Below are 27,811 nucleotides of genomic sequence, written 5' to 3'. Positions count from 1 at the left end.
TCCTTCAGCTCCGAAACCACGGCTTGCTGAACCTTTTCCTGGTTGGCAAGCCGGAGCTCAAGGCTCTGCAGCGCAGCCTCGACCTTTCCTGCTGGGTCCATGCTGGCCGAAGTGTACTGACACGACGTGGAGAGGTAGGACTCAGACGCAGGCGTAAGGTAGGCCACCAAGGCAGCAGGTTTATTTCCGGCCAACAGAGGTCTCCTCTCAAACTGAGAGGAGAACAGGGAGGGGAAAAAGTGGAGAACAAAAAGCGCTCCACTAGGGAGGAAAAAACAGGCAAAAGGTACTGGGGACAACAGAAAGCGCTCCGCTAGGGAGGAAAAAGGGCACAAGGCAAAAGGGGTAACTAAAGGCGCTCCAAAAGGGAGGAAAAGGCACAAAAACAAGGCAACAACGCTAGGCAACATGAACAAGGACATAAGGACTGTGGGACGCTTCCATGCACTGACGGTGACACTTCGGCACTGAGGGGAGAATGCAGCTGGCTTTTATTGCAGTAGGTGATTGGTGGCAGGTGGTGATAATCAAGGGCGGGGACCGGTAATTATGGCGTGGCAGGAAGGGCAAGTGACCTGGGGTGAGAGGGGAATCAGAAATTCAAAATAAAACAGGAAACATGACTATGAAAATAAAAGCATGGCCTGTCACACAGGTGGCGGCGTGACATGCGGAAGAAAAAAAGCATTCTCTCTGTATTGTACTCTCAGTCAACCAAATGGAAATACCAGAATTGAGCAGTTGTGTGCAAAACATCCGATTTAACCTTGTCACATTTTTCCACTGCTGTGCAATCCTGGCATAATAGCAGCACGAGCAGAAGCTGTTTACAGTCAACCCCGTCCATCACAGTGGATACGTTCCAGACCCAAACACTTTTTGTGAATATCTGCGAAAGGGACTGTGGAGATTTTTTTTATGTGTAGTTTTACTCCTTTTGCAGGCTTTAAATACAATTGAACTAATGAAAGCACTTTTTAAAAACTCTTCATGGCACTATTTGATAGGAACAGGAACGGTCATCTATCAGTACTGGCCCGTACTCACTGTTCATGTTCTTGAAGATATTGAGGATGGGAAGGATCTGCCGATAGTAGGGCACCAGGGTTTCTCCCACCGTGTCGCCGGACATCACCAGATGCTGCAGAACTTTCAGGGTGGTGCAGATCACTTGACGGTTCCGCGTGTTCAGAGCATCTGGAGGGCAGAAATCAGTAACAAGGGGCAAAAATTGTTGTAAAAGTTTTAATTCAACCAAAATTTGTTTTTGTCTTGACCTGGATTTTTGTGACAAGACTTCCAAAGGAAGGGCTTGTCTATGGAAGAGCTTACTCAAATATGTAATAATAATAATAATAATAATAATAATAATAATAATAATGATGATGATGATGATGATGATAATAATAATAACAAAGTTCAACAATGAAATAGGCTCATGCAAAGGTTGAATTTTGTTTTTACATTTCACAACACATTTAGAATTCATGTATACAAACATGAAGGAAAAAAAATTATATATATATATATATATATATATATATATATATATATATATATATATATATATATATATATATATATATATATATATATATATATAAAATGCTCATCTATGCCACAAATAACCTTCACAAAAATGAATTAAGAGACTTTGCATTAAGGGTGTAGTAGCACAATAACATTTTGACACAACATTAAAGTGAAGCGGTGTGAATACTTACTGAAACTACATTTTTCATTTCTATAACTAAAATTAGAGTAAAAATGTTCTTCTTTTTCATCTTTGTTAATTGATATCACAAAATGAGCTTTTGGACTTCATTTTAAATGTGTACAGAAGGAGGAAGATTGAACAGTGGTTTGGGAATTGTGGTTTACTTAACTTCATTTTACAGTACTTAGTGACCTTTTTGAAATAAGATGTTTTTTAAAAAGCTAAAGCTAATACTGTACTACTAAAAACTAAACTAAAATGGAGCATTTTCAAAAAATAAATACTAATCAAAAGTAACTGGCCCCCTCTAAAAACTAATTAAATCTAATTGAATATAAAAAGAAAAAGTGGTGACAAAATAAAAAACAACTATAATGAAAATTACAAAACTATTATAACCCCTGTGTATAACAGTTAAACTTGCTAAAACCAATTGTCTGGAATGGATTGTCTCAATTTCCATTATTTTTGTGAATGTTTTTTTTTTCTCTTAATCACATTTGTAATACAGATGCTTATTCTAGCTAAGACAGAAAACACTCCCTTCCCATTTACGTTCCGTTTCTCAGAATGGCTTGTCTGCAATCACTGATACCGAATGCACTGGGGAGGCCAGAGCTAATGAGATCCAATCACGAAGCTATTTGGCCTTCAGCTGCACTTAACTCCATCTCCAGCCACCCTGGAGAACAAAAGGTGGTGGGCGAGTCGAAGGGCGGGAGAGATCACGGGCGACAAACTCGGTGAAAGAAAGCGGGGGAAACAATAAAATCTCAGGGGGAGGCATATAAAAGGATGTGACGGATAGAGAGGGCGACGGGTTGGAAAACAACTTTTAAGTGGCAAAAACTTACATGACTTTGCTGCTAAATATGTCCTACAGTATTATCATTTTAGGGCCCAAGAATGTGGTGCAAACTTGTTTGATTGCCACCAAAGTTGAAGCACATATAGTCGACAGATGGGTGACACTAAATTGCCCAAAAAAAAAAAAAAAAAAGCTTTTATCATTGCATCGACTGGCATGGCAGCACAATTAGATGACTCATGAAACACAAATCCATCTTGTTTTTGTTTTAATTAATAGTTTAGTGCCTCATCTAGAACAACACACGTTAGAAGACCAAATATTTCTCTTTGGGGAATCATTGTCATTTCATGCACACCTCCGTGAATAGTGTCTGCTCGTGCATCAAACTGCTTATGCATGCGCAGTGTGCACTTGCCGGAAATGTATTACAGCAACAAAAGAAAAAGCATGACAAAATAAACAATCGGATCAAAATCAGATAAATAAAACAGGACTAAAGCTAATAAAAGGTGTGTTTGAACATGGTCGTTGCTCGAAGAGATAGCGTGAGATTGAAGTAAGTAGTCACATGACCAAGCTCAGACAAAGCGGCCTTCAACAGGCAAAAGCGCAAAAACAATCATCAGCTGAATGTCTTTGCTCGTCGTGTGCATGATGAAGAGCATTTGAGAGAAAGTACGACTATTGGTATCGATGTTATTGCTGTGTATCTTGCAGTAAATGCCTATTTTCTACCAATACATGCATGGATAAATATTTATAGAGCACCAATTGAAGCCACCACACAAAATAACACAGGTGGTATGAAATGCAATATATCACAAAAGAAGAAAAATAACAAAAAATAAGTGAAATCACAAATTATTCATAACCTGGGCACATTTTGAGATAAAGTAGATTTGTACTAGTTGATTTGTTCATTTCCATTTCAAATGAAGTTCCATGTCCAAAATTATTGGTCCGTGGTCAGTGTTCTACATTTTTACAATGGAACTTAAACAGTGGAAACATTTTTTCTGTGATGTTTGTTGACTGTAACCAAAACAAACTAAAACAAACTACTCATTTATCAGAACTATGGATATCACCACACTTTTCCTCTTTGGATTAAAGTGCAACATTTGTTTGACTTTTGAAACAAAACCTACAAAAAATCGCTGGAAAGACAAATAAGTGTCAGGAAAAGCCTACTAGAACAGCTGAAGTCTAATTGGGGTTAATCAGGGGTTCTTCAAATGTAGCAGGCGTGGGCTGACACCCATTTAACGCGAGCTTGACTGTGATTGGTGAATTCTGAACTCAGCCACATCCAAGTTAGAAGAGGGTGTGCACACTTGTGCATGTTTATTTTTACTTCTCTTCAATTGACCTGGACATATCGTGAAAAATGTTTTCAAATGATTTCTCATGGTCTAATTTCTTATATCACAAAAACCTGGCATTCAAACAGGGGTGTGTAGATTTTTTATATCCGCTGTGATTGGCTACCAGCGGTCAGCTGGTACAGGCTCCAGCTCAACCGTGACCCTAGTGAGGCTAAGCGCTATAGAGAACGGATGTAAAGATTGATAGATGTGTTTGTCTCGTTTACAGGCGCTGTTTGCCCGCTCTTTTGCAGCCATGGCTCAGCATGCCGACTCTAATCCTCGACGACTGAAGACGAGCACGTCATTAATTAAGACTTGCGGGTGGGGAGCGCGGTTGTAATAGAGTTTTAAAATCTCCGCCATGCTGAGTCAAAGCCGTTTGATGCGAGGCAGCACATGAATGAGGCAAAGGCCAAATAGGTCAAGGTGCTCGGGGGTCCAGAAACTACTGCAAAGCAGAATTTAGCAAATACAGCCCAGGGTTTGTTTATTTTCTCAACTTCAGATGGGTGAATGTGTCTACAATGTGGGAATATGAAAATATTGGAATTATATTAAAAAGCAATCAGGTTAACTCTGAACTACTTTTTTTTCCTAATGGAGGAAGGCTTTTATTTTCAATCCAGTTTTTATTGTTTACAAAGGATTTTTTTTTTTTGGACAATAATATGTTCTATGCAGCCCCACTAGTCTAAATATGGTAATTTGTTTAATATTGCGTTAATGGAATATGAGTTATGAAGCAAAATCCAGCCATTTTTATCCATCTCAGGGGGCGGCCATTTTGCCACTTTCTGTCAACTGAAGATGAAATCAATGTTGTTCAGGTCTGAGGTAATAACCAATCACAGCTCAGTTTCAGAAAACAGGTGAGCTGTGATTGATCGTTGCCTGAGCCCTGAGCAACTGTGGGGGAAAAAAATGGCAAAATGGCCACCCCTGAGATGGATCAAAACAGCTGGATTTTGCTTCACAACTCATATTCCACAAATGTAATATTAATCAGAATGTCATGTTTAGACGTTTGGTTACATATAACATATTATTGTCAAGAAATGTTTAAAGGGATACTTTGCTTATTTAGCCATTTTTGGAAGTCAAACATTAATATTTTGCCTCTAATAAATTTGATATTTTCATTATTTTTTCATGTACAATTAGTACCTTTAAAAACACATTTTGGCAACTTGCTGTCGACTGAAAATGACATCACAAGGGCTCAGGTAACCAATCACAGCTCAGCTTGTGAATGTCACATGGCCAAACCTAGAAAACAGGTGAGCTGTGATTGGTTACCTGAGCCCTTGTGATGTCATTTTCAGTCGACAAGTTGCAAAATGTGTTTTTAAAGGTACTAATTGTACGTGAAAAATAATGAAAGTATCAAATTAATTATCGACAAAATATTAACTTTTAATTGCTATAATGGACTAACAAGTGAAGTATCCCTTTAAGGTTGACTTCCACTTTAAACTAAAGGTAGATCCATGCTATATTTTCTGCCCAACAATGGACAACGCTGAGTGACTGATTCCATTGCACCTCCTCGGCGTTCCCACCCCCCGCCGGATGGACACGCGTGCAGATATCCGCCATCGCTGTGATAAGGTGGAATGTGCGATGACAGGAGTTTGAAACCTACATAACAAACAATAAAATTCTAATTACCAGCCAGCGCAAACAATTTTCCCTGCTGTGACATTTGGACCGCAGAACCGTTCAATTATTCATCAGCATTCTTGCCTTGCTGGAAGAGAGGCACCAAAAAAAATTGTAGAAAGCAAGGGATGTTGGAGGATACTGATGTATTATTGCGGCTATAAAACCTGTGTCTGGACAAATGTGAATAGCATAATCGAGCATTCGCGCCTCGCCCTGTTTCATATTTAGAGTGAAAATAAAAAAGCGTTGACCAATTACCATGGGAGAAAAAAAGAAAAAGAAAATCACCATCCAGAGTGACACACCTAATTTGGATCAGAGCCAAATTACAGCTTGGGTAGACCCACCTTTTACTCTTTATATGACTGAATCGTGCCTTTAACATTCATGCATTATTCACAAAGAACTTCATTATAATGTTAAAAATAAATCTTGGATGTGCACTAAAATGGAATTATTTGTTTCCATTCTTTACCTTCCAAAAAGTTTTGAGGACATTGTTTTTGTAGCTTGTTTGTAATCCTGCAAACAAACAAATGGAAAAATAACCTCCCAGGTTTTTCTCTTAAAGATGAAGCCAAGAATGAAGCCAAAAAGTTACGAAATGTACACAAATGTGGACTATTCCTTTCAGTCACTTTGAGAAGCCATAAGTCCAAGTGGACTAGAAATGTTTTCGTCGTTAATTATGCTGTCTCTGCATAACACAAGATCTTCTTTAATACTGCACACATTAATTCATTTGAGAGACTGTTTACCTGCGTGGGTGCTGCTGTTTTGTTTAGCAACAAAGTTCAAACAGGCTCAGCTGTGAAATCTTTCACATCCGTTGGTGAACAATAGCTGGATTCATTACAGTTACTATCTGTTTTTAGTTTTTAGTGGGGAGAAAAAGGAGGTGTCAGTTTTACGGAGGCGGCTACTATTTTAGGAAATACGGTAAAGTAGAAGAATAGTGCTACCAGTACTGACTATTAAAAAGGGAACTGGATGTATGTGGATGGGGCTTGGGTTGTTTGCTAATTTCGACCATGTTTCACTATAGACCCTTCCAGTGTGACGTCACATTTCAGTGCGCCCCTTGCGGTGGAGGGCAGGACGTCAATTTGTTTGTTAGCAGCTAGCAAGCTAAGATAGCTTGAAAACTTTGATATACAGCAAGACAAGTATATCCGGACACAAACGCTTTAATGAATGACAATTTACACCATGAAAGTAGTGATCGACGTACTGTTTCAAGCAAAAACAACATACCTTAAGCTTCCGCTTCCACTTTGCCTTCCAACAAACTCCTTTTTTTGTAGCTAGCGGCTCCAAACAGCTAGTTTCAATGAGTCACAGTAATGTATCCGAGACGTTTTTTGTGACACTTGACGTATTTCCCACCTTTTAACGAAAACGCTCGCAGACAATCAAGCTCTGTACATCCATTTGTGATGGGATATTTGCCTTCCGTGAGGCGCAGCGGAAGCTAAGCAGTGACGTCAGCTGGAAGGGTCTATAGTCAATCTAGAGAAAGTCAGATCATTTCTCTGGTATGTGGCCCTTCCTTCACTTGCTCCTAGTAGAGAGCATTCAATTTAAGGAGTTTAAACATTCCAATGAAGTCAGAATGTCAACGTTCTGTTACCTGTAGCTTGTTTCAGCATATGGCGAAAGCGATGGCCAGGCTAACGTGTGTTATCTAACTTGGCTCATTAGGAAAAACATGAACTAAAATACATAAATTCAACATGAATAAAAGTGTAATCAAAAGTTTCACCACTTACTTTTTAAGTACACCTATTATGTTTACTAATAATGGCGTGGGGGTTGCGTTCAGTTTTAAAACCACTAGCAAGACTTGTACTCAACATGTTGAGAATGGGGGGGGCGCGGCACCTAGTGGGTTACATTGTGGTTGTCTACCATCATGCATTTCAAGATTTAAAGGGAAAAGACTACATAATCGCAGCTTTAAGGCTAAAGGAAGGTGTATGGCAGTGGGAAAGTGGAGTGGTGGAGAATTCATGATACTGTAACATCAGGCCGAGACTACTTCATTGTGTATTCTCACCGGGTGACCTGCATTCATCATCAAAATTCACCAGAGCCTGACGCGACTCGGTGGCTGTGCAGATAAGAAGCTGGCAGCCACATTGAAGGTGTATTAACGTCAGCGGAGGAGAAAAATATATATGTTGCCATTTTGGACTTGAGACAGACCTTTTTTTTTTTTGCTCTCCTCCTTTTCCTCCCTTGTAATTAATCTGCAACAGGGACACGGACTGCTGCCTTGCGGATGCTGAAACAAGGCAAGATTTTTTTATTTTATTTTAAATAACCCGAAAAGTTAATAAGGAGTGGGTCATTTAAAATTCCATTATCAGCGCAAAGTATGGGTCTTCACCAGCAGCAGTCACCTTTGCTCGGGCTCCCCAAATGTAAACGAGCAAAGCCGCTGAGGGCTTTCAATCTATAGACTAATGCGTGTGCAAAGTGGGCGCATCCAGAGAACTAAATGTGTGAAAAGATGGCACATTAGCTACTATATGCCACATTAGAGATTGCCGGGATCACACTGACTGTTGCAATTCAGTGTTTCGTAATGGCAGTGCTGTTGTTGTAACTGATTTTTATGTCATTATGGTCGGCCTAACGCCCAAAAATGGTGCAAATAAGTAACACGTTATGGAAAAATATGCCACAAAAGTAGGGTTGCAAAGGTGTGGAAAATTTCCAGAAAGTTGAGGGTAAATTTACATGGAAAGTTAAGATGGGGAATTTTGTACTATAGTGAAGCATACTGTAAATATAAACATTTTATTTTGACATAGGCAAACATCCATCCATCCATCCATCCATCCATTTTCTTAACCGCTTACTCCTCACAAGGGTCGCGGGTGGTACTGGAGCCTATCCCAGCCGGCTTCGGGCAGTAGGTGAGGTACGAACTGGTTGCCAGCCTATCACAGATAGGCAAACACAAAATCCCAAAATAACAAAATTAGCAATTTACTCAGGTTACGAATTGAATCTGTTCCGTGACTTGGTTCACAAACATACAGGAAATCTAACTGAGTTGACGTTAAAAAAAGCATCTGGTGGATCACAGTACAGTTAGTAAAATATCTACCCAAATGATGCTAGCTTAAATAGCATTTAGCTGAAAGGATAAATGATTACTTGTCAATGAGGTGTCCTCAAAGGTTAAGTACTTTGTTTTGGTTTATCGTACAATAGTTAGCTCCTCTTGACAGGCTAATTAAACTAGCATTTATGTTAAAGTACTTATAACGCTTTCAGCAAAATATATTTGAACCCAAACAAGGCACAACACGTAGACAAACAACATAGAAAGGAGCAGTTTGCAACAAGCATATATTCTTTATCCTCTGCAAAATATGACTGATATTACTGCAGCATACAGAGTCATTTTCAAAATGTATTATAAAAGTATTACAATTGTTTGTATTATAATGCACCCTATGTAGCCAAGGCACACGGGTGGTGAAAGATGAAATCATGATGCACTTTAATTCTTTACGTTCTAATTAATTATAATATATTATATTTGTTATAAAGTACAATACTGCACAATTTTTTCTTGTTAAAAAACGTGTTTGTGAGTGGAACGGAATAGTTGTCTGTATAATTAAATACAATTAATTAAATTAATAAAGGTTTTGCAACTACTTCAGTTTAAAAAAATACATTGACTTCATTTGGTTTTTCCTTTTGGAAAAATACTTTCAAAATGAAAACATCTTGAAAGTCAGCCAGCATCACGAAACAGGTCGCGTTTCGCCGCCCTTCTGTCATGCCAACACGCCACTTCACCTGCACATCACAAGCCAACTGGCTGCGACATGAACACTGTCCCGGGCTCACTTTACAGCCCGCCACTTTGAAATTGACGCTCCACTTGGCCGCGGTTCCCCACAAAAGAAACATTTTGTGTGTGCTAAAATAAAAATCTGGATCCCGACAACCTCTTTGTCTACCCACCACGTGCTCCACATAGCTGTACCGTCTATTTCGGAGGTCTTCCACCTTGAGACGTGACCTTTTCCCAGTGTGGGACAACTCGAGTGTGTACACGTGGGAATGCAAACACATGCAACACAGCTAAAAGTAGTAGGTGGCGATATTGGCAGCAGATTATCAAGCATGCTTTCAGAGGCGGCTAGTTCCGGCTGACCCTCAAGGTCCGCGTAAGAATAGGAAACGGTGCAACCGCTATTTCGTGAGTGGACCTCATATGACCGCTGATGTGGTAACGCTAGAAGGTGTTGCAGTGTCAATGGATGAGTTGGAAATTAAATCCAGTCAAACACTGCCGTTTGCGGGGATAGAGACCGAGCCGGCCCGCGATTAGCAAAAATCCGCATAGAATTGTCTGGCGAGAGATTTGTCAACAAACGTCACATTTTAGTCTGTCATGTTCCTGACAGGTGTCTTCAAAGGGGAAGTATTTTTTATTTTTTAACATGACACGATAACATCACAAATGATACTGGGAGTTTAGTGCAAATTGCGTGTTCGTTTATTTGTTGAATTATTTAGCACAATTTAAAAACAGTGCAGGGAGGGAATGAAGCCGCAAAGTGAAGTGCAAATTGCTAATTATGAAGACCACTAATTATGACGACGCTAACTGCTAGAAGGAACAAAATTACAGTGACTTGTTTTCAAAACACACACGTGAACAAAGACAAGATGCAGCACATGTCGCTAAATGGCGAGATGACAGTAGCGCAAATATTAATTTTGGATCTGCTTGAGATGAGAGCAGGCTGATTAAAGGGTAATGCAACGTATCAAAACAGTGAATAATTGAATAGTGGAATGCTACATTAAATATGCGGTAAAACTTTAAGCGGATCAGAAGACTGTCAGTCAGTCATGAAGAAATAATGATATTTACTACACTAAGGCAATTTACTGCAAGATTCACTTAGATAGGAAGTAGTGATGTGTATTTTTGTACTTAAAAAGGGTATGAAATGATTTTATATGGTAAATTATGGAAAAGAGAGCATCAGTAAGCAAATGGGACTTGCTCAACTGTAGGCTATTGGTGGGCAGCCTCAAATGGTCATCAGGGTAGTCAAGATCAGGGCCTGTGGAAAAACTATGATCCAAAACATTGGAATATTTTAAACTTATTTCACAGCACTAAACTTAATTCAGATGCTTGCTTTTTAATAACCACTCAGACTTCTGCTAACAACCACGGCTAAACGTCAACTCCTCTGCAACATACAAAGATCATTGTCTCTCAGTCAAGATGTATCAGTTGAACATACTTCCTTGACATCAATAATTACTTTCCCATTAACAATGTCTTTGGTTACTGTAAAATAACACAGGTTGTATTGGGATTTCATGGCAAAACATTTGTTTGCCAACTCCGCCCACACCCATGATGAAACGTACAACGTTCACAAGCTAGCATCGTCCATCTGTCTAGCTCAAGACTTTAAATTTTGGTTATCATCCAGTGAATCAGAGAGGAGTAGTTTGCTCACAAACCACTGCTGAAAATGGCGAAGCACCAGAAAATAACAAAATCAAAATGGCTGACTACCCATGCACTCCACAGCATAGATTCTTTTCTCAATCAGGTAAATTCCTCTAGAAAGCGTTTGACAATCTCTGTACTCAAGCCATATAATAAAACCTCTGAAGAAGTACTACACAAAGTACGCTTAGAATAAATAATCATTTGTTTCGGTAGCCCTCCCCGGACTCACTCTTGATGGGGATGATGAGCTGCGGGATGACTGGCTGAATCTTGGGTCCGCCGTGCTCCAGCAGGTCGTGAATGCCCTGGCGGGCAAAGAACTCGTACGGATGGGCAGTCTCGCATAAACCGTCGAAGAGCAGCGGTAGGAAGTGGTGGTAGTCCAGCTTCTCGATCTCCACCTGAGCGGGGACATTTTGCAATGTTAGTACAGTGAAACTATGGTCATGACAGGCGATACGTTTCATACGCACCCGCAGTAAAAAAAAATCTTACTTGCTTTAGAAACATTTACATTTATTAAAACACATTAATATGTATGGTGAACCTATTTTAGGTATCAAAAACTGTAAGCATAATGTAAAAAAATACTGTAACCTGGTTTGTTAGATAGGAAAGGGGCGGGGCCTAGTGGATGGAGTGTGATGTCGGTTGGCTCAAGCTATAGCAAGTCTGCGTGAGTGTCTGGGCATAAGTTGTGGTCGACAGTAGTATAACACAGAGTGACTGTTGTCGCAAATATTTTACAGTCTAAAGAGTTTGACTGGCATCCACGGTAATCACAGCCTCTCACGTTAGCCCATCTCATCCACCCGCACCTGGTCTCAGAACCATCCGGTTTTGTCAACGGTGGCTTGAATTTGGGGTCTCTTGGTCACCACAAACATAAAATGTAAATAAATGTAGCTTTACTTAAAACTAGGGATGTAACTGCAATATTGTGATATTGCAATATTAAAACTGCCACAATATCGTCATCATCATGTCATAATATTAAAAGCAGCACATCGGTTAAAAAAAAGTCAGATTGATTTCCATTTGTGCAGTTCTAGCACCCTCTGGTGGCTAGTTTTTTTGTGCAGTTTAATTTTCACAAGGCATGTTTTGGCCCTTTTAAAATCCACACTAATGGTCAGATGAAGAGGCACAAAATATGCTTGTGAAGTGAGTCAATATTTGGAGGAACTCAACGTGTGCTTGCATTAGCAAGTAAGTGCCTCAATATTAAATATTATTAGAGCTTGTAGGTTGTTTATATGCATTGCTGTAATGTACAAAGCACAATATTGTCTCTCTTTCATTAGTATGAGCTCATTTTTTTACAATATTGTGCACTTTTTTTCTATCACCAATCTCCCCACAATATCGTGATAATTATTGTATCGTGATCTTCATATCGTGATAATATCATATCGTGATGTTGGGATGTCGTTACATCTCTACTTAAAACATTGCCTGTTTGGTTAATAAAAATGTTAATGACAGTTTGAAAGTGTCCAATGGGGGAAAAACTTTAAATATGAACAAATTTACAAGAATGACTGTTCGTTGTAGGCCAAGCATCATCGATGATGCTCACACACAAACATATGCGCGACATATGCGCACACTCTGGCAGGGGCCAGCTGTTGGGGATCAGCGCTCGGAGACATGTGGCCTTGTGTGAGCTGACACGCTAACACCTGTTTATACCATTTTGCAAGACAGACAGAAAGGCGCATAGAATGCAACCGAATAAGCCTTAATTAGTGCCGTGAAGGGGAAAGTCCAGCTTGGCAGCAGCAACGTGGACTAACTGTTGCCCCACACTAGAATGAAAATATTGAAGAATCAAAAATGCAGCAATGTATGTAATATATATTTACAACAAAAGGCAATGACACTGATTATTTATTACAACAGCAGCACAGATTTTATTAAGATTGTTACATTCTTCATTCGAAAGGCTTTTCTAGACCTTTACTACCATTACTCGGTTTATTTTTGGTTTTGGGGTATGTCCCTTCAGTCTCCTTTTCAGGGAGTAAAATGCATGCTGCATTGGGTTAAAGTCTGGTGATAGTCCCAGTCCAGGGTGTACCCCGCCTACTGCCCATAGCCAGCTGAGATAGGCTCCAGCACCCCCCGCGACCCTTGTGGGGAATAATTGGTCAAGACAATGGATGGATGGATAATTTACGTTAAAAAAACCCCCCCCCCCCCCCCAAAAAAAAAGATTCTGTACTTATCATTACTGCTTAGAGGTGGATGGAAAAAGAGAAGAAGGGGAGGCTTAATGTGGGGAAAAAAGAGGGCGAAAAAGCCAAAGATACTCGCAAAAGTGCACAAGCGCTAGCACTAGCTAAGGGCTAGATAGTGGACGAGGGGAAAACACTGTGGGCTATATGGCGGACAAGGAGCAAAAATGGCGGACCGGACGTATCCGTTGTAAAGTCGAAACGTCTTAAGTCGAGGACTCCCTGTATATGCAGTTGAGAATCAATCCATCCATTTTCTTGACCGCTTATTCCACACAAGGGTCGCGGGGGGTGCTGGAGCCTATCTCAGCTGGCTCTGGGCAGTAGGCGGGGTACACTCTGGACTGGTTGCCAGCCAATCGCAGGGCACGCAGTTGAGAATGAAAAAGATAAGCAGTAACAGCTGCATGAAAGTCCTTGAATGCAGCATGAGGAAATAACCCGAAACGTTAATTGTGTCAGTTGGCCGTGCAGTGGCTAGAGTTACCAAGTGTGTATTTTTAACATGGTTTCAGCTGTGGCACAGCGTCCCAGCGGTACAATTGTTGGGCGTGAGGGTTAGAGGTGGAAGGGCAGATGCTGTTTTTCATGTGATGAAAGGCAATCCCTCTGCTGCAAAAGCAAATAGCCCCCCTTGAAGACCCAGAGGACAGCTGAAGCAGCCACGGGGAGACGCGCACACAAACACACGTACACGCACAGCCTGCAGGGTCACACTGCTCCATGCTCAAATGTCACCCAGGCAATGACGCTTTCAAGTCACCGACTTCAAAAGCAGGGCTCGACATCCCCCCCCCCCCCCCCCCCCCCCCCCCCCCCCCCCCCACCCCCTGCAGGGAGGCAGGGAGGAGAGATGGCAAGATGGCGACAATGGCTGATTGCTTGGAGGCAATTTGCTGGCCAACCTTGACCTTTCCCTGCGCTTGGTCAAGATTGTCATTGTGAGTCAGGACGAGAACAAATGCAAACATGAGTCCACGGAGAAGTAGTACAAGACAACAGGGTGGAGGCTCAGGTCCCATGGAAAGAAATACATTTAGGACCACAGACATTTTTTGTTGGCATTTGTGGTACTTTTTTTTTTTTTTTTTCCTATAAATCTGATTTGTTTTCTACCAGATATCAGAATTGGCATAAAGTCCACATCGGTCTAGTCCTACCAATGAGTATGCAGTGGATCCCTGCTACTCGTGGGGGATTGGGACCGGGAAAGTCCGTGAATAGCAAAAATCAAAATATAACTGACGGTCATTGAAATGCAAAGGCAAAAAAAGAATAACATATATAAATTGTCTTCTTTTTTTAAAATTATACATTTTTTAAACGATAAAATTATAATCATTATGAACACCCCAACCCCAATAATAAAAAATACAAAATATTAGAATTATTACTATTATTATTATTATTATTATTATTATTATTATTATTATTATTATTATTATTAAGCTGGGGTCCATTGTTCTACACTTCAAAAAAAGAAATACATAACTTTTTTTTTATGTGGGCTTGAACAAATTCATCGTATCTCAATTCATTTGAATGGGGAATATTGATTTGATGTAGTAAATGTACTTACGAATTTGGTGACGGAACAAATTAAACTTATAAGTAGGGATGTAACGGTATCCCAACATCATGATACGATATGGCGATATGAAGATCACGATACGATAATTATCACGATATTGTGAGGAGGTTGGCAATACAAAAAAAAAAAAAAAACACACAATATTGTGAAAAAATGAGCTCATACTAAAAAAATATTATTCTGATAACATTTCATATTGAGGCACTTACTGGCTAATGCAAGCACACATTGAGTTCGTCCAAATATTGACTCGTTCACAAGCATATTACGTGCCCCTTCATCTGACCATTAGCGTGGATATTAAACATAGAAGGGCTAAAACATGCCTTGTGAAAATTGGACTGCACTAAAAAACTAGCCAGCAGAGGGTGATAGAACTGCACAAATGGAAACCATCCTGACTTTTTTAACAGATGTGCTGCTTTTAATATCATGACATATATTATGGCAGTTTTAATATCGCAATATTACGATATTGCCGTTATCGTTACATCCCTACTACAAGTCACTGTATCACTGTACATAAAAGGTATATGTTCACTCAAAAAAATGGTTTGAATTAGGGCTGCACGATATTGGAAAAACATGCGATATGCGATATACTTGCTGAACATAGCGATATCGATATTATTGCGATATTTAACATTTACCTAAAGAAATTACATTTTTATTACCTAATGAAAGAAAAACTTTTTTCATGGGGCAAAATAAGCAACCTTCATGTAATCTTAGTGAATGAATTGTAATTATGTCTTGATAATTTTCAACTATTGAATGCCGATGCACATTTTAGTTAGCATCTGACTGGTCAAATTCATATAAAAAGCATAAAATTCCACATAAAACTTATTGCGTGCCTTTGCGATATGCATATTGCAAGGGCCAATATCGCGATATCGATATTTTTTCGATATATTGTGCAGCCCTAGTTTGAATGCAGTTTTACACGACCTTGAAGGTGAGCTCGACTTGTCTTGTTACTCATCAGGCGGTTGTAGCGAAGTTTTGCCATATAGCAGCAAGCTGTTCATTTAACACTCACGGCGGATTAGCGAGCCTCACACTTTTAAGTCTCGGCTAGCATGTTGCGAAGCTGCCACGCTGTGGGAATAATTGCTCGGGCCAATGCTCTTCATCAAAATCACATAAACAATCCACTTAGGGAGCATGTGCACATTGGAGCTGGCACGCGGACGCTCGGCAAACACCTTCACACACTCTTAATCAGCGGCGCTTGACGGCCTCGCCTTGTATCCGCTATCGATCGCTCGCCCCGGGTTTGTTTGTCTTCACATGCCTGTGTGAATCCCCCATCGGAGTCCAGGGGCGTCGATGGAAGCGCTGCAGAGGCAGGTAGCGGCAATTAGCCCTTGGACACACAAACACCTGCAAGTCTGCAGCGGTCAGCAGGGAAGGGCGCGAGCCGAACCCTCCGTTTTAGAAATGAAGGCCGTTGGCAGACACCCGGGAGCAGCGGGATGCCACTTTAAATACACAACAGCTGGACGGGAATGTGTACAGAGGCGTGTGTGTGTGAACGCGCGCGTGGGCGGGTGAAAATGCATCGCCTCGTCGCATACTTGTGTGCGTGTGCATGTTTGTGTGTGTGCGACCATGCGATAAGCTGCCGGGTTGCTTTGCATTGTGGGCGTGAGTCACGTCTGTTAGCAAAGCATGCAGGCTATGGGGCAGTATTGAAAATGCAAAGGAAAACATGAAAACTTACATATGTGTGCTTGTGTGGGTTTACTGTGTCCCTAGAGTAACTGCTACAAAGACAGCGAACTAACGTAAAATTGTGGCACTTAGACTTAGACTTGACTTTATTGATCCCTTTGGGATGGCTCCATCTGGGAAATTTTCAATTTGAAATAATGTCCTGTTTTTAAAAAGACTTTTTTTTAATCAGATTCATGAATTAATCAGAAAAAATAATTGACATTAATCAATTAAACAATTGTTAGTGAGCAGCTCTAAAATTGCATAATGTGTTGGTTAGAGCTGTCAAAAATAATTAATAGACAATCAATTATCAAATTAATCGACATCTATTTTAACAATCGAATAATCGTTTGGAGTCATTTCTTAATTTAAAATTGTCCAAATCCTCAGATTCCAGCACATCAACAGTAATTGCTCACCGATTTCTGTAGTCGTTCATGAAAGAAGACTGAAATAAGACATTTGCAAACATCTGTTTCATGCTTTTTTTTTTTTTTTTTTAAATCACTATACGAATATAAAGTTTGAAATAAACACCAATCACTGGTTAATAACAGTAATCAGGGGGAAAAAATGCCTTTGTAATACATTTTAATGTAAAATTAAAATGAATCTGATTAGTCAATTAATCGATTGAATAATAATACTCGATTGATTAATCGATTCTTAAAATATTAGAAAGTGACAGCACTAGTGTAGGTAATTCTGTGGTTGATATCCAAATCGGTACTGACCGATTTTCCTCTTGGATGATTTGAATCGGAAGCAGAAAACTCTAAATCGGAACACTCCTAATGTAAACTTATAATACAAACCTCAAATGTGGAATTCACTCCCTGCTTCTAAATGTTCAAAAAAGAAAGTGACTTAAAACATTACTTATGACAGTGACTGTTTGACCCAGGAACTGTTTCGTTCACTTTCCAATATTTCCTATGACTAAAAAACATGAAATCCCAACCCTACCACTGCACTCATACACTGAAGTGTGCCATGAAAAGACACCTAAAAAGAGAAATGCATTGAAAGAACCTAACAGAGGCGAAGCACTAAAAATAAGTCATACACCACACGGATTCCCATCAGTCATCAGCGTTGTGTTCTTGACACAACACCAATGAGAAGCTCTGACACTTTTTCGAGCAACTCTCTCAAAGCAAGTTCTCTTCCCGAGTGGGGTCCTGTGAGAACTTGATACTACTATCAGTATTTCTGTACGTGTTTGACAGTCGTCGTTTGACGCCCAGCTGGAGTCCTGATTTCAAGTCACTGCTAGAAGAGTGCACGGTAACCTGATTTGATTGGATTTAAAAAAAAAAAAAATGCAAGATGACATATTACAGAAAACATTTTAATAATTGCAAAATCAATGTTCATCCAGTTAATGGGTGGACATTGTTTAGTAAACAATTATAGTTGGTTTATTTGACATTCTTTAATGATTAAATAGAAAGTCAACCAAAACATTTTTGTTACAATAATATCTTCTATGTAGCCCCTCTAGTCGTAGCCCCTCTAGTCTAAACACAGTATTCTGATTAATACTGTGTTTGTTTTCATTTCAGGGGGCGGCCATTTTGCCACTTGCTATCGACTGAAAATGACATCACAGTTGCTCAGGTAACGACCACTCATGGCTCACACGATTTAGAAAAAAAGGAAGTGCAACAAGACTTATCATTCAGCAGCATCCCACGGCAGGCATACAAATTCAATTAGCAAAATGTGTTTTTAATCATAACGGTGAGTCCCTTAAAGCATAGATCAGGGGTGTCAAACTCATGTTGGCTCAGGGGCCGCATAGAGGAAAATATATTACCAAGTGGGCCGCATCGGTAAAATAACGGTATATAACTTAAAAACAATTACTATAATTTATACGCAGATTTGTGGACCAGCCCTAAATTACGGAGCTCAACTGTAATCATGTTGCTCCGAAAAATAACACAATTGCAAATGGAACGTGGCAACACTTTGCCGGTATACATTCTGGATGTGTTAAATCGACCTGTTTTGCATATATATTGTTCCCAGAATGCATTGAGTGGCGCAGTTAATGACGTTATAAGGACGCTAATCGCTAATCCTTGTCATTTATTTGTGTTACCAGTAATTGAATTTGTGTCGTATTTAACACGTTTATGTCAGTCTATGTCTATGATTTAATAAATAAATACAATAATAATAATAATAATAATAATAATAATTATTATTATTATTATTATTATTATTATTATTATTATTATTATTTTATTTATTTATTTTGGTCCGGGTACTCCAGCTTCCTCCTACATTCCATAGCATGCATCTTAGGTTCATTGATTATTCGAAATTTTCCATAGGTATGTCAGTGTGAATGTGATTGACTGATGACCCACCCAGAGTGTACCCCTCTTCTTTGTTTAGAAAATCACTTTATGAATGAATATTGTTTTTTTATTTGTTTTAAATGCAAATGACAATAACAGCGTATCAGCCAGGGAGAGTGACGTGTGCCAACTATGTCGAGATATTGAAGGGAGTGCGAGCCTTAAACGCTTAATTGAACTGTAGACTGTTCGTGCACATTGGCCAACAGATGCAACTGAATTCTTTGTGCTCTATGCTCATGTTCCTCAAGCCATAAACGGAGAAAAAAAAAAATTCAATGTCAGCTGAGTATTGAGCAAGCACTTTTAAGGGGGTATGACTTTGCTGTAGGCTTGATCTATGCACACAAGTGCTGCATTTACGCAAACTGTCATAAAAAGTGCGATTAACTGGGTAGTTTCACAGCTTGTGTGTCTTGGGGGGAAAAAAAACGGGAAATGTAGTTTGTCCCATTACATAAACAAGAACACAAGTACACACATTTCAGACTGTGTCTGTGAGGCACTAAATCGCTGAGTTTTCATCGTGCAGCACATAATCTGTGCGAACCCCGATGACACGGGACGATTGGAGTCTCGAGCGGGGTCCTGATGGTGACAGTGATTGAAAGGAGCATAAACAAGAGGTGCTTTGGGGAGGGTGAAAACAATGACATGTAATGCTGGGAGGGGAAGAAGAAGCTGAAGTGGATGGATGGATAGGAAGGAAAAGATAACTGTCTAAAATCCTGCTCCAGTTTTAAAGCTAAAGTAGCTGAATAAAGATTAGGACTCCTACAGACTGTACAGTATTGTGTGGTTGTTATGTGCTGAGGTTGGATCCCAAAAATGCAGACACAAATACGATTTTAATTCTTTATTCGCATAACATCGAGAGGCGTAGAAGAAACTTGACTAGACGAGAAACAACGAGAATGTATCGAGAATCACGAGACGCTTATATAGACAGTAATTCGATCTGATTGGTTGTGGCTAGACATGTGGGTAACAGGACTGACATGGAATTATCTGATTGGCTGTTGACTAGATAAAGAGATTAAAGATTCCTGGCATCACATAGCTTCTGACATCACATAGCATATTACCAGTTGAAACTAGATGCCGTTACATCAGTTCAAAACAGACACTTGACCACACAGTCATGAACCAAACATAACCCTGGCCCCAAATAACACACAGGCAACACAGTCATGACAGTGTTGCTATACGTTTCTGTAGGGAAACTTCTACTGCTGAGATGGAAGTAGGCCAAAGTACGTATGTAATTTACACATGCCGATTGGAAGGGCTAAAAAATTGTGCAAAGTACTTGTATAAGCTACAAACAATGCTATTTTGTTAGTTCATTAAACCAAATACAGACATTATACTGAAGTCACTAACCGTGGCCCTTGCAATCTTAGCCAGCTAAGCTAACAAGGCTAGCTACGTGCAAGCTGGTTTGTGACACTTGAATAAATCTACAGCCTAAAATACATATTAAGGTTTGAATTCAATCTCTGCGATATAAATTCAAGTGTTAAAATTATAATCAAAGTTTTTCTGAATGGGTTGTTTTTTTTTCTAAGCAAAGCTAAATTGCTAAAAAATAATAATAAGAAGAAGAAAACAACAAACTAAATCAAAGACAAATGTGATTATTAATACATGTATGCTACAACGTACTCATTCATTTCTGGTTTTTGGACCTGTCCTGTGCTTACTATGTAGCTATTTTATTATTTTCTCTCTAGACATTGACTACGTTTACATGCGGGAAATAACCCTTTTAAAACAATAACCCTTTGAAAGGCCATGTAAACAAACACGCGCAAAACCCTTATTCGCCACAGTTTGTGCCTATATACACATACAGTAAATAATCTCGCCGGAAATACTCAAGCCGGTGTCAACAGACATGACATCTGGAGCGAGGGGGAAACCGACTACTTTAGTTAGCGTGGTGAGTGACATAATTATAACATCTTTTATTGAACGTATAATAAGTTAAAAGCCGAAATGACATTATTTACGTAATTACGTTGTCCACGCTCTGAACAGGATATTCCAGTCGAGGACAAATTAGCACGTAAATGGGAGTAACTCTGTCCGCCACGCATGTAAACGTGTTACCGATTGTTTCAGAAACCGGAATTCTGACTTTAATGTAGATAATAATTTGCTGTTTGATGTTGGTTACTCTCCACTGTGAAACAATTCCAGCCAGACTCCTGCTAAAAGCGTACTTTGCCATCAAAGTACTTATTCTGGTGTTTTGCGGCTACATTTTATGATCGCTTAGCAGTTAGCATGACTTCCCCATCTTCTGTTCTCTTATTTTGCCCATGATTAGCTTCTTGTCCTCCTTTAGCAATAACAATGCTTGTCAGAAGTGTAGCTTAAAGGCGGCTAAGGTGGCAAGAATTAGTTAACTTAGAGGAGCAGCTCTGTAGAGAGACATGTGTTTAGTCTGTTATTTAATGGAATAATAGATAGGATAATCTATTTTAAAAAGATTCAATAGTGACAGCACTAATGATGTGCTTGTGTAACCTTCAAAAGGCTTCCTGACATCCTTCTATCGTTTAAGAAATGTACTTTTTAATATCTGACTTACACACAAAGCCATAGTGTTGCATCATGGGATTTTAATATTTAAAAAGGATAAAGACTAGCAAGGGTTATAGATATACGCCTTGAGGGACACTACTGTTACGAGGAATGAGCATGACAATCAGCTACATTCATGCAGATCTCCGCCTAGGTGGCCAAAACAAAAAGTCATCAGAGAGGGTACTGCCGTAGCTAGCAGGCTACCGGCATGATTAAAGGAGCCACACCCCCTGATCGCAGGTTCCACTGATTACAGCTCAACAACCGATCCCCGACAACACACAAGCAGAGGCGTAATCAAGTCAAAGAGAGTGAGGCGTAATCAGCATTTTCCCCTCCAATCAAGCCCCCAAATCACCGCCACTAATCCGCAGCTCGCCATTGACAGGTCTGATTGATACAAGGGCTTTTGTTATCTAGCTTTGGGGGTCCAAGGGGAGCATGACAACAAGCAGAGACACGGTCGGCTTATCTGCCTTTTCTACATTTGTAAACGACGCTTCCCCAGTCGAGGCAGACGACTTGCGCCTCGCAGGCTACGAGCGTGGCCTGACTCATTTATCATACAGAAGAATTAAATGTGGACACTCCAAAGTACTTCCGCAGACAAGGGTCCCTGTGGACACATGACATTTTTCCCCGTTAGCCATGGAAAAGGACGATCCATCATTGGTTGATTGTGATGAGCGGCAGAAGCTGTCGTAAGTATTTGTTTTCCTGCATGGTTGCGGAAATTAATGACATACACCTACTGTGGCTAGCAGGGGGAACATTCCACAACAACAAATAATATATGGACAGGTACCTGTTTGTTTGATTACAGTAGGAATGAAGCAATTAGCGATAAGCTATCGTGGAAGTTAAAAATGGTTCGTAGTGACGTTTAAAATGTTAATTTTAAAATTTTCCATATTTAGTGCCTCTGACTACTGATGAAAGAAAGAGACTGGGGCAGAGACGATGTGACTAAAACAGCGAAGACGAAGAAGGCCTTTACATAATGGGAACCTGGTTTGCAGCAATTTTTTTTTTTTTTTTTTTTACTTTCAAAAAGGACTAGGGCAGGATTGTGGGCATATTTCTAAGATTGCAGATGTCAAATCTTTTGAGTCATCAGTCTGCAGTCTTAGGCTTGATAGACACTTCAATTGGGCTGTTTTTGTCACGATTTTTCCCCTTCCTGACAAAAAGGCGTTCAACCGCCCAATTTCCTTATGTCTTATAAAACTGTTCTAAGATTATACTTCTGTAATTGAACCGTAGCTAGAATATGGTCACTTCAATACAGTATTAGCAACAGACTAGGCTGTTAAAATAAGAATGGTATAATATTTATGTCAAATGTTTAATGAAGGTTTTACCTGTGCCCATAATTTGACCATACAACTGATGAATTCAACTTTCATTATTTCTTATAATAAAGCATGTGTGTGTAATGAATAGATGGAAAACTTGCAAACACAATAATGCTTCTTCAGCAAACGGGTTGCGTCGACTGCCGGCGCGCCTTTGATAAATCTCACTCGCACGGCTCAAACCGTACAGAAGAATCATCATACAACGTTCAAACAAATGTGCTCATTTCCAACGTCACGCGTGATGAATGAGCCCCGATGATTTTGTGCATGCGGCCCAAAACAATAGCGACCAAGACAAATGCACGCTCTGTTTACGATAACGTGGCAGATTTTCTCAGGCTGAGTGCGCATGGAGCGGAAATTACAAGAACGGGAGGGATTGGGGGATGGTGAAGTGTAAATCAAGAAGAAACAGATCATGTCCCCCCCACTGCCCTCCACGATACATCCTTTTTAAACATGCCATTTTCATGATACAGGGACATGCATACGAAACATTCAATCCATCGGAGAGGGAGCTTTTGGGCACACGACAATGAGCCAGTATGCAAAGGGAAGCTCTACTTTCGAGGGCAACAGCGTCTGTGTCCAGCCCGTAATGGGATGTTCTTGTTCCTGAGAGTGGATGAGTCTCATCCTGTGTTCTGGACTCCATATCAAAGAGGGTCCGCACTCCACAGAGCTAGCCACAATTCACGGATGTAAGGGACAGTGAGGTGAAAATTCGGTCCTTAAGATGGGCTTGGCTGAGGGTAAAACGCAGAAGCATGGAGGATGGATTATGGTGCACGCTTCTATTTTAGTGGCTATTTAAGTGGTGGTGGAGGTGGGTATGGTGTAAAGGGAAATCCAACTGTAGATGAGCAGAATTATTCCACAAGAGACCATACGATTTTGGAAAATAACGTGGAACCTTTAACCAACACATTTCAATTTTATTCTCACGTTAAAAAGCCAACCACAATGTAAATACCTAGAAATAAAAGTTGAAATGTTAATCTTTTGTCTCATTTTCAAGGTTTTCAGCTCACAGCAAAAATAAAGGCCTCACGTTTCCAGTTCCTTCAGAAAATAATGAAAATATGTCTTTTGAGTGGTGGAGCTGATGATCCACATAAAAGAAATTAGTAGAGGGAGAAGTATAAGAATAATTTTGTGACAGAAAAAATAAAATAAGTGCACATGATTTGGACACCCACATCGTCCCGTGACAATAATAAAAACTGATGTTAGTGTCTTCATCACAGCATTCATCATTCGCCTTAAGCCTTTGACAAGATAGATCTCAAAGCAAAAAAAGTCATTGTTTCACAGAGCTGACTTATGTATGTGAAGGCCTTTTTTCTACAAGATGAAAGGTAGCTTTGGAAATGTCACAGGAACTAAAGCCTCATTCCAGAAACACTTTTAAATTGGAAGAATCATGACTAACCGCCATCTTTTGCGATCAACATTAATAATCTAGAGCAAAGCAAAGCAATGTCTTCCTACAACTGCACAATTTGAAACAAGGCTTGCAGACTGAAAGAATGAAAAATCTGCGGGACAATGACTAGAGAGAGGTATAGCAAGCGAGAACGAACCAGGACCATCTGATAGAACTGGTGAGTTGTACACAACAGTAGAAAAACAAAGATTTTCAGATCTGAAAAGGAAAGTTTTCACCATGTTTGTGATGTGCATAGTCTCAGAGGTGTTGGCTTAGTTAAAATACGTTGATTTGTTTTGAGGGTTTTTGTACACGAAATCTGCATGAGCACTGATCGATCGAGTACAGAGGGTGCATCGGCAACAGCCAAACGAGGAGAATGATGTCAAACGAGACTAATAAGTTGCAAAATTGAGAAACTGACATTACAGTGAATTAAGTTCTTACTTGTCGCTATATGTGCCCTTTGATTGATTGAAGACCAGTCCAGGATATAGTCCGGCTTTCATCTAAATACAATTGAGATAGGCTCACGCAGTCTACAACCCTCAACAGGATAAACGGTGCAGAAAATAGAGTTGTCACAATCTGATCACGTCATTTTCAACTGAAGGGTAGCAACTGACGCTCATGTTTTCAATGACCACAAGGTTTCATGGTCGTCCGTAGTTTGAGGTACAGACATGGCGGACAGCTAAGGTAAGTCAAAATAAACTACAAACTAAATTACAACTGTTCGGTTTCTCAGACAACAGGAGGGAATATCATGGCCAAACAACTCGCTGAGCTGCATCATTAGAGTTGAAGAAGAAACAGGTTAGCAATTGATGACCACACCATTATCTTGACACGATCTTAATGCACCAAACGGACAATTTAACTTCACACGTGTGCATCGTGTACATTGCTTGTTTTTCTCTTATGCAGAAACTGTCTACACATGCACTTCTGCATTCCATTCACCTCTCTTGGGAGCAAAATCTCCATGCTGTCATCTTTGCAGCAACGTCTGCTGTCAGTTCTCTGGCCACCAATTCCGGAATAATGTATTTGGCCGCGGGCCTTGCTTCTGCTTCCCTTCCAACTCCCAGTAAAGCGCTTTACTTGCCTCGTTCCACTACCTGGCCCAGGTTCCCTGCGTGTCAGCTTGAGCTAATTTGATGAAACACAACACCATACAGGAAAAGGCAATCTGTCAGCAACACAAAGTGTCATACGGAGACGTCTGTGCTACATTGTTTGGAACGACATCACAAGATTGTATGGTGATTCTGGTGCCCGTTTCATTTCATTTACGCGGTCAAATTTAGTAAACAAAAAGCAAAGCGTAACACTCCCTCTAGGGTCACGTTGGCTTTGTTTTGAAGACGAGCAAAGATTAACTCGACAAAGAAGACGGACTCCAACAATATCGACAACAGAAGGCATAATTTAGCTTTATCAAGTGTGACTGGGGACAACACACAAAACACTGAAAATGATTTTTGCAGAAATAATTGTGATTTAAGTATGAATAAGTACATATTAACAAGTCTCCATTGGTCGCCAGGACTGTCCTTCAAAACAAGAAATTACCTTTCTTGGTAACGCTTTATAACAATTATTTATTATTACTAGTTAATAGATAATTATTAAACTGTTAATTAATGAGTTATTTACTAATAGCTAATATGGAATAGTTGCAACTTAATGTTCCAATAACGTATATACACTATTAACTGATACTCAACAAATCACCTGTAATGTACTAATAGCTTTTTTTATGATTTATTACTGTTAGTAGGTATAGTTATAAATTGTTAATTATAATGTGATGGTTCTGTTGTCTCTCTAGCAGTTCCAGAGTGTGGCAGGAGGCGGCGCCAACCTCGCAGGCAGAGGCCTGCTCCCACACCTGAGGCTCATCAGCCTGATGAGCCAACAACCTATTTAACCAGCCCCTCCTTTGGTTCTGTGCCAGAACATTCCCTTGCCATACCTGCTACGTTTGCTTGTCTCCTCCTGCCACACCCTTGTTGTGTTCTAGTCCCTGGTCTCCGGCTTGTAGTGGTTTTTTGTTTCTCGTTCTACCGGTCTATTAAGACGGCTCTTTCTGTTGCTACTTTGGTCCCTGGTGTTTTATGTTGCTACTTTGCGCTTTAGTGTTTCTTCATCCCTGAACAAGGTGATTTTTGGTTGCTACTTTGTTTTCTAGAACTTTTTCCCTGAGCAAGGTGATTTTCTGTTGATACTTTTGTGAACAATAAACTGTGGACTTTGTCTCTCACTCTGCATCCTGGGTCCTGGCCTTGCTTTGCCTCACGGCACATAACAGAATGTTCCGGCCATAATGGACCCAGCAGAGTCAGAGCGCTTAAGGAGTGCGCTTTCGGCACAAGGAGCACTTGTGGGACAACACCAATCAACCCTGCAACAAGTGATGGACCATCTACAGCAACTCACCACCAGTGTGGACCAGCTGAACAAGCAGATGGCAGCCATGAGTCACCAACTGCCGTCGTCCAGCTCCTCTGGTTGCTCGCCCTCTCCATCGGCGGCAACCCCTCCAGCCTCCCAGCCGTCTTCTCCCAGAGAGCCATTTATTCCGATTCCTGCTAGGTATTCTGGAGACTTAGGCACATGTGCTCAGTTTTTGCTACAATGTAGATTAGTGTTTAACCAGCAACCCAGTACTTATGCTACTGCCCAGTCAAAAATCGCTTTCATTATGAGTCTGTTATCAGGACAAGCGGCCGCTTGGGCCTTGGCAATCACAGAACAAGGATCGGCAGTGCTAAATGATTATGAACAGTTTACCGGAGAAATGAAACGCATTTTTGATCACCCGGTGCGAGGCAAGGAAGCAGTTGGCCAGTTGCTGGATCTGCGTCAAGGTAGCCACTCTGTCTCTCAATATGCATTAACTTTCCAGGTTCTGGCAGCCAGTAGCGGATGGGGGGACTCTGAGCTACAAACTATTTTTCAAAAGGGGCTCGCTGGGGAGATAAAAGATGAGTTGGCTTTAAGGGATGAATGTAACTCACTAAATGACCTTATTACATTAGCAACACGGATGGACAATCGGCTCAGGGAGAGACGGCGGGAGAGGAAGATGGACATGGCTCGTCGCTCGTCAACTTTCTCACCGTCCAGCTCAACCGTCATGGGGAACTCCACCGCCTCATCTCCGAGCACCGCTCCTGAACTCCATTCCAGCACGACACCTCGCGACGAGCCCATGGAGTTGGGCAGGGCTCGACTCACCCCTGTCGAACGACAGCGACGCATGAGGAGCCGACTGTGCCTGTACTGCGGCCAGGGGGGCCACTTCTTGGCAAGCTGCCCCGAGTTGCCAAAAGCCGGGGCTCACCAGTAGGAAGGGAGGCACTGGTGAGCCGAATATCTTCCCCCTCGTCCTCCCAAATACAGGTACCAGGTATGATTCACACGACACTTTGCTCGTTACCTGTC

At 40.5% G+C, this 27,811-nt stretch overlaps 1 protein-coding gene across 2 annotated transcripts in view; it reads right to left on the bottom strand.

The window, feature by feature from the left end:
* The window catches only part of pacrg (PARK2 co-regulated), a 154,209-nt gene that overhangs the window by 59,710 nt on the left and 66,688 nt on the right, over window positions 1-27,811 (bottom strand). The window contains exons 3-5 of one of the 2 annotated variants that reach the window (XM_077537829.1): window positions 11,293-11,464; window positions 1,048-1,197; window positions 237-575 (exon numbers count right to left, since the gene is read on the bottom strand). In XM_077537829.1, the coding sequence (XP_077393955.1) occupies window positions 400-575; window positions 1,048-1,197; window positions 11,293-11,464 (498 nt within the window). In that variant the 3' untranslated portion in view covers window positions 237-399. Of the gene's footprint in view, window positions 1-236; window positions 576-1,047; window positions 1,198-11,292; window positions 11,465-27,811 lie in introns of those variants that run through there. The other variant, XM_077537831.1, reaches the window with a different exon arrangement.

Source organism: Festucalex cinctus, chromosome 12, assembly GCF_051991245.1.
Source record: "Festucalex cinctus isolate MCC-2025b chromosome 12, RoL_Fcin_1.0, whole genome shotgun sequence".
NCBI classification, from domain to species: domain Eukaryota; kingdom Metazoa; phylum Chordata; class Actinopteri; order Syngnathiformes; family Syngnathidae; genus Festucalex; species Festucalex cinctus.
This window is presented reverse-complemented; position numbering and strand designations above follow the sequence as displayed.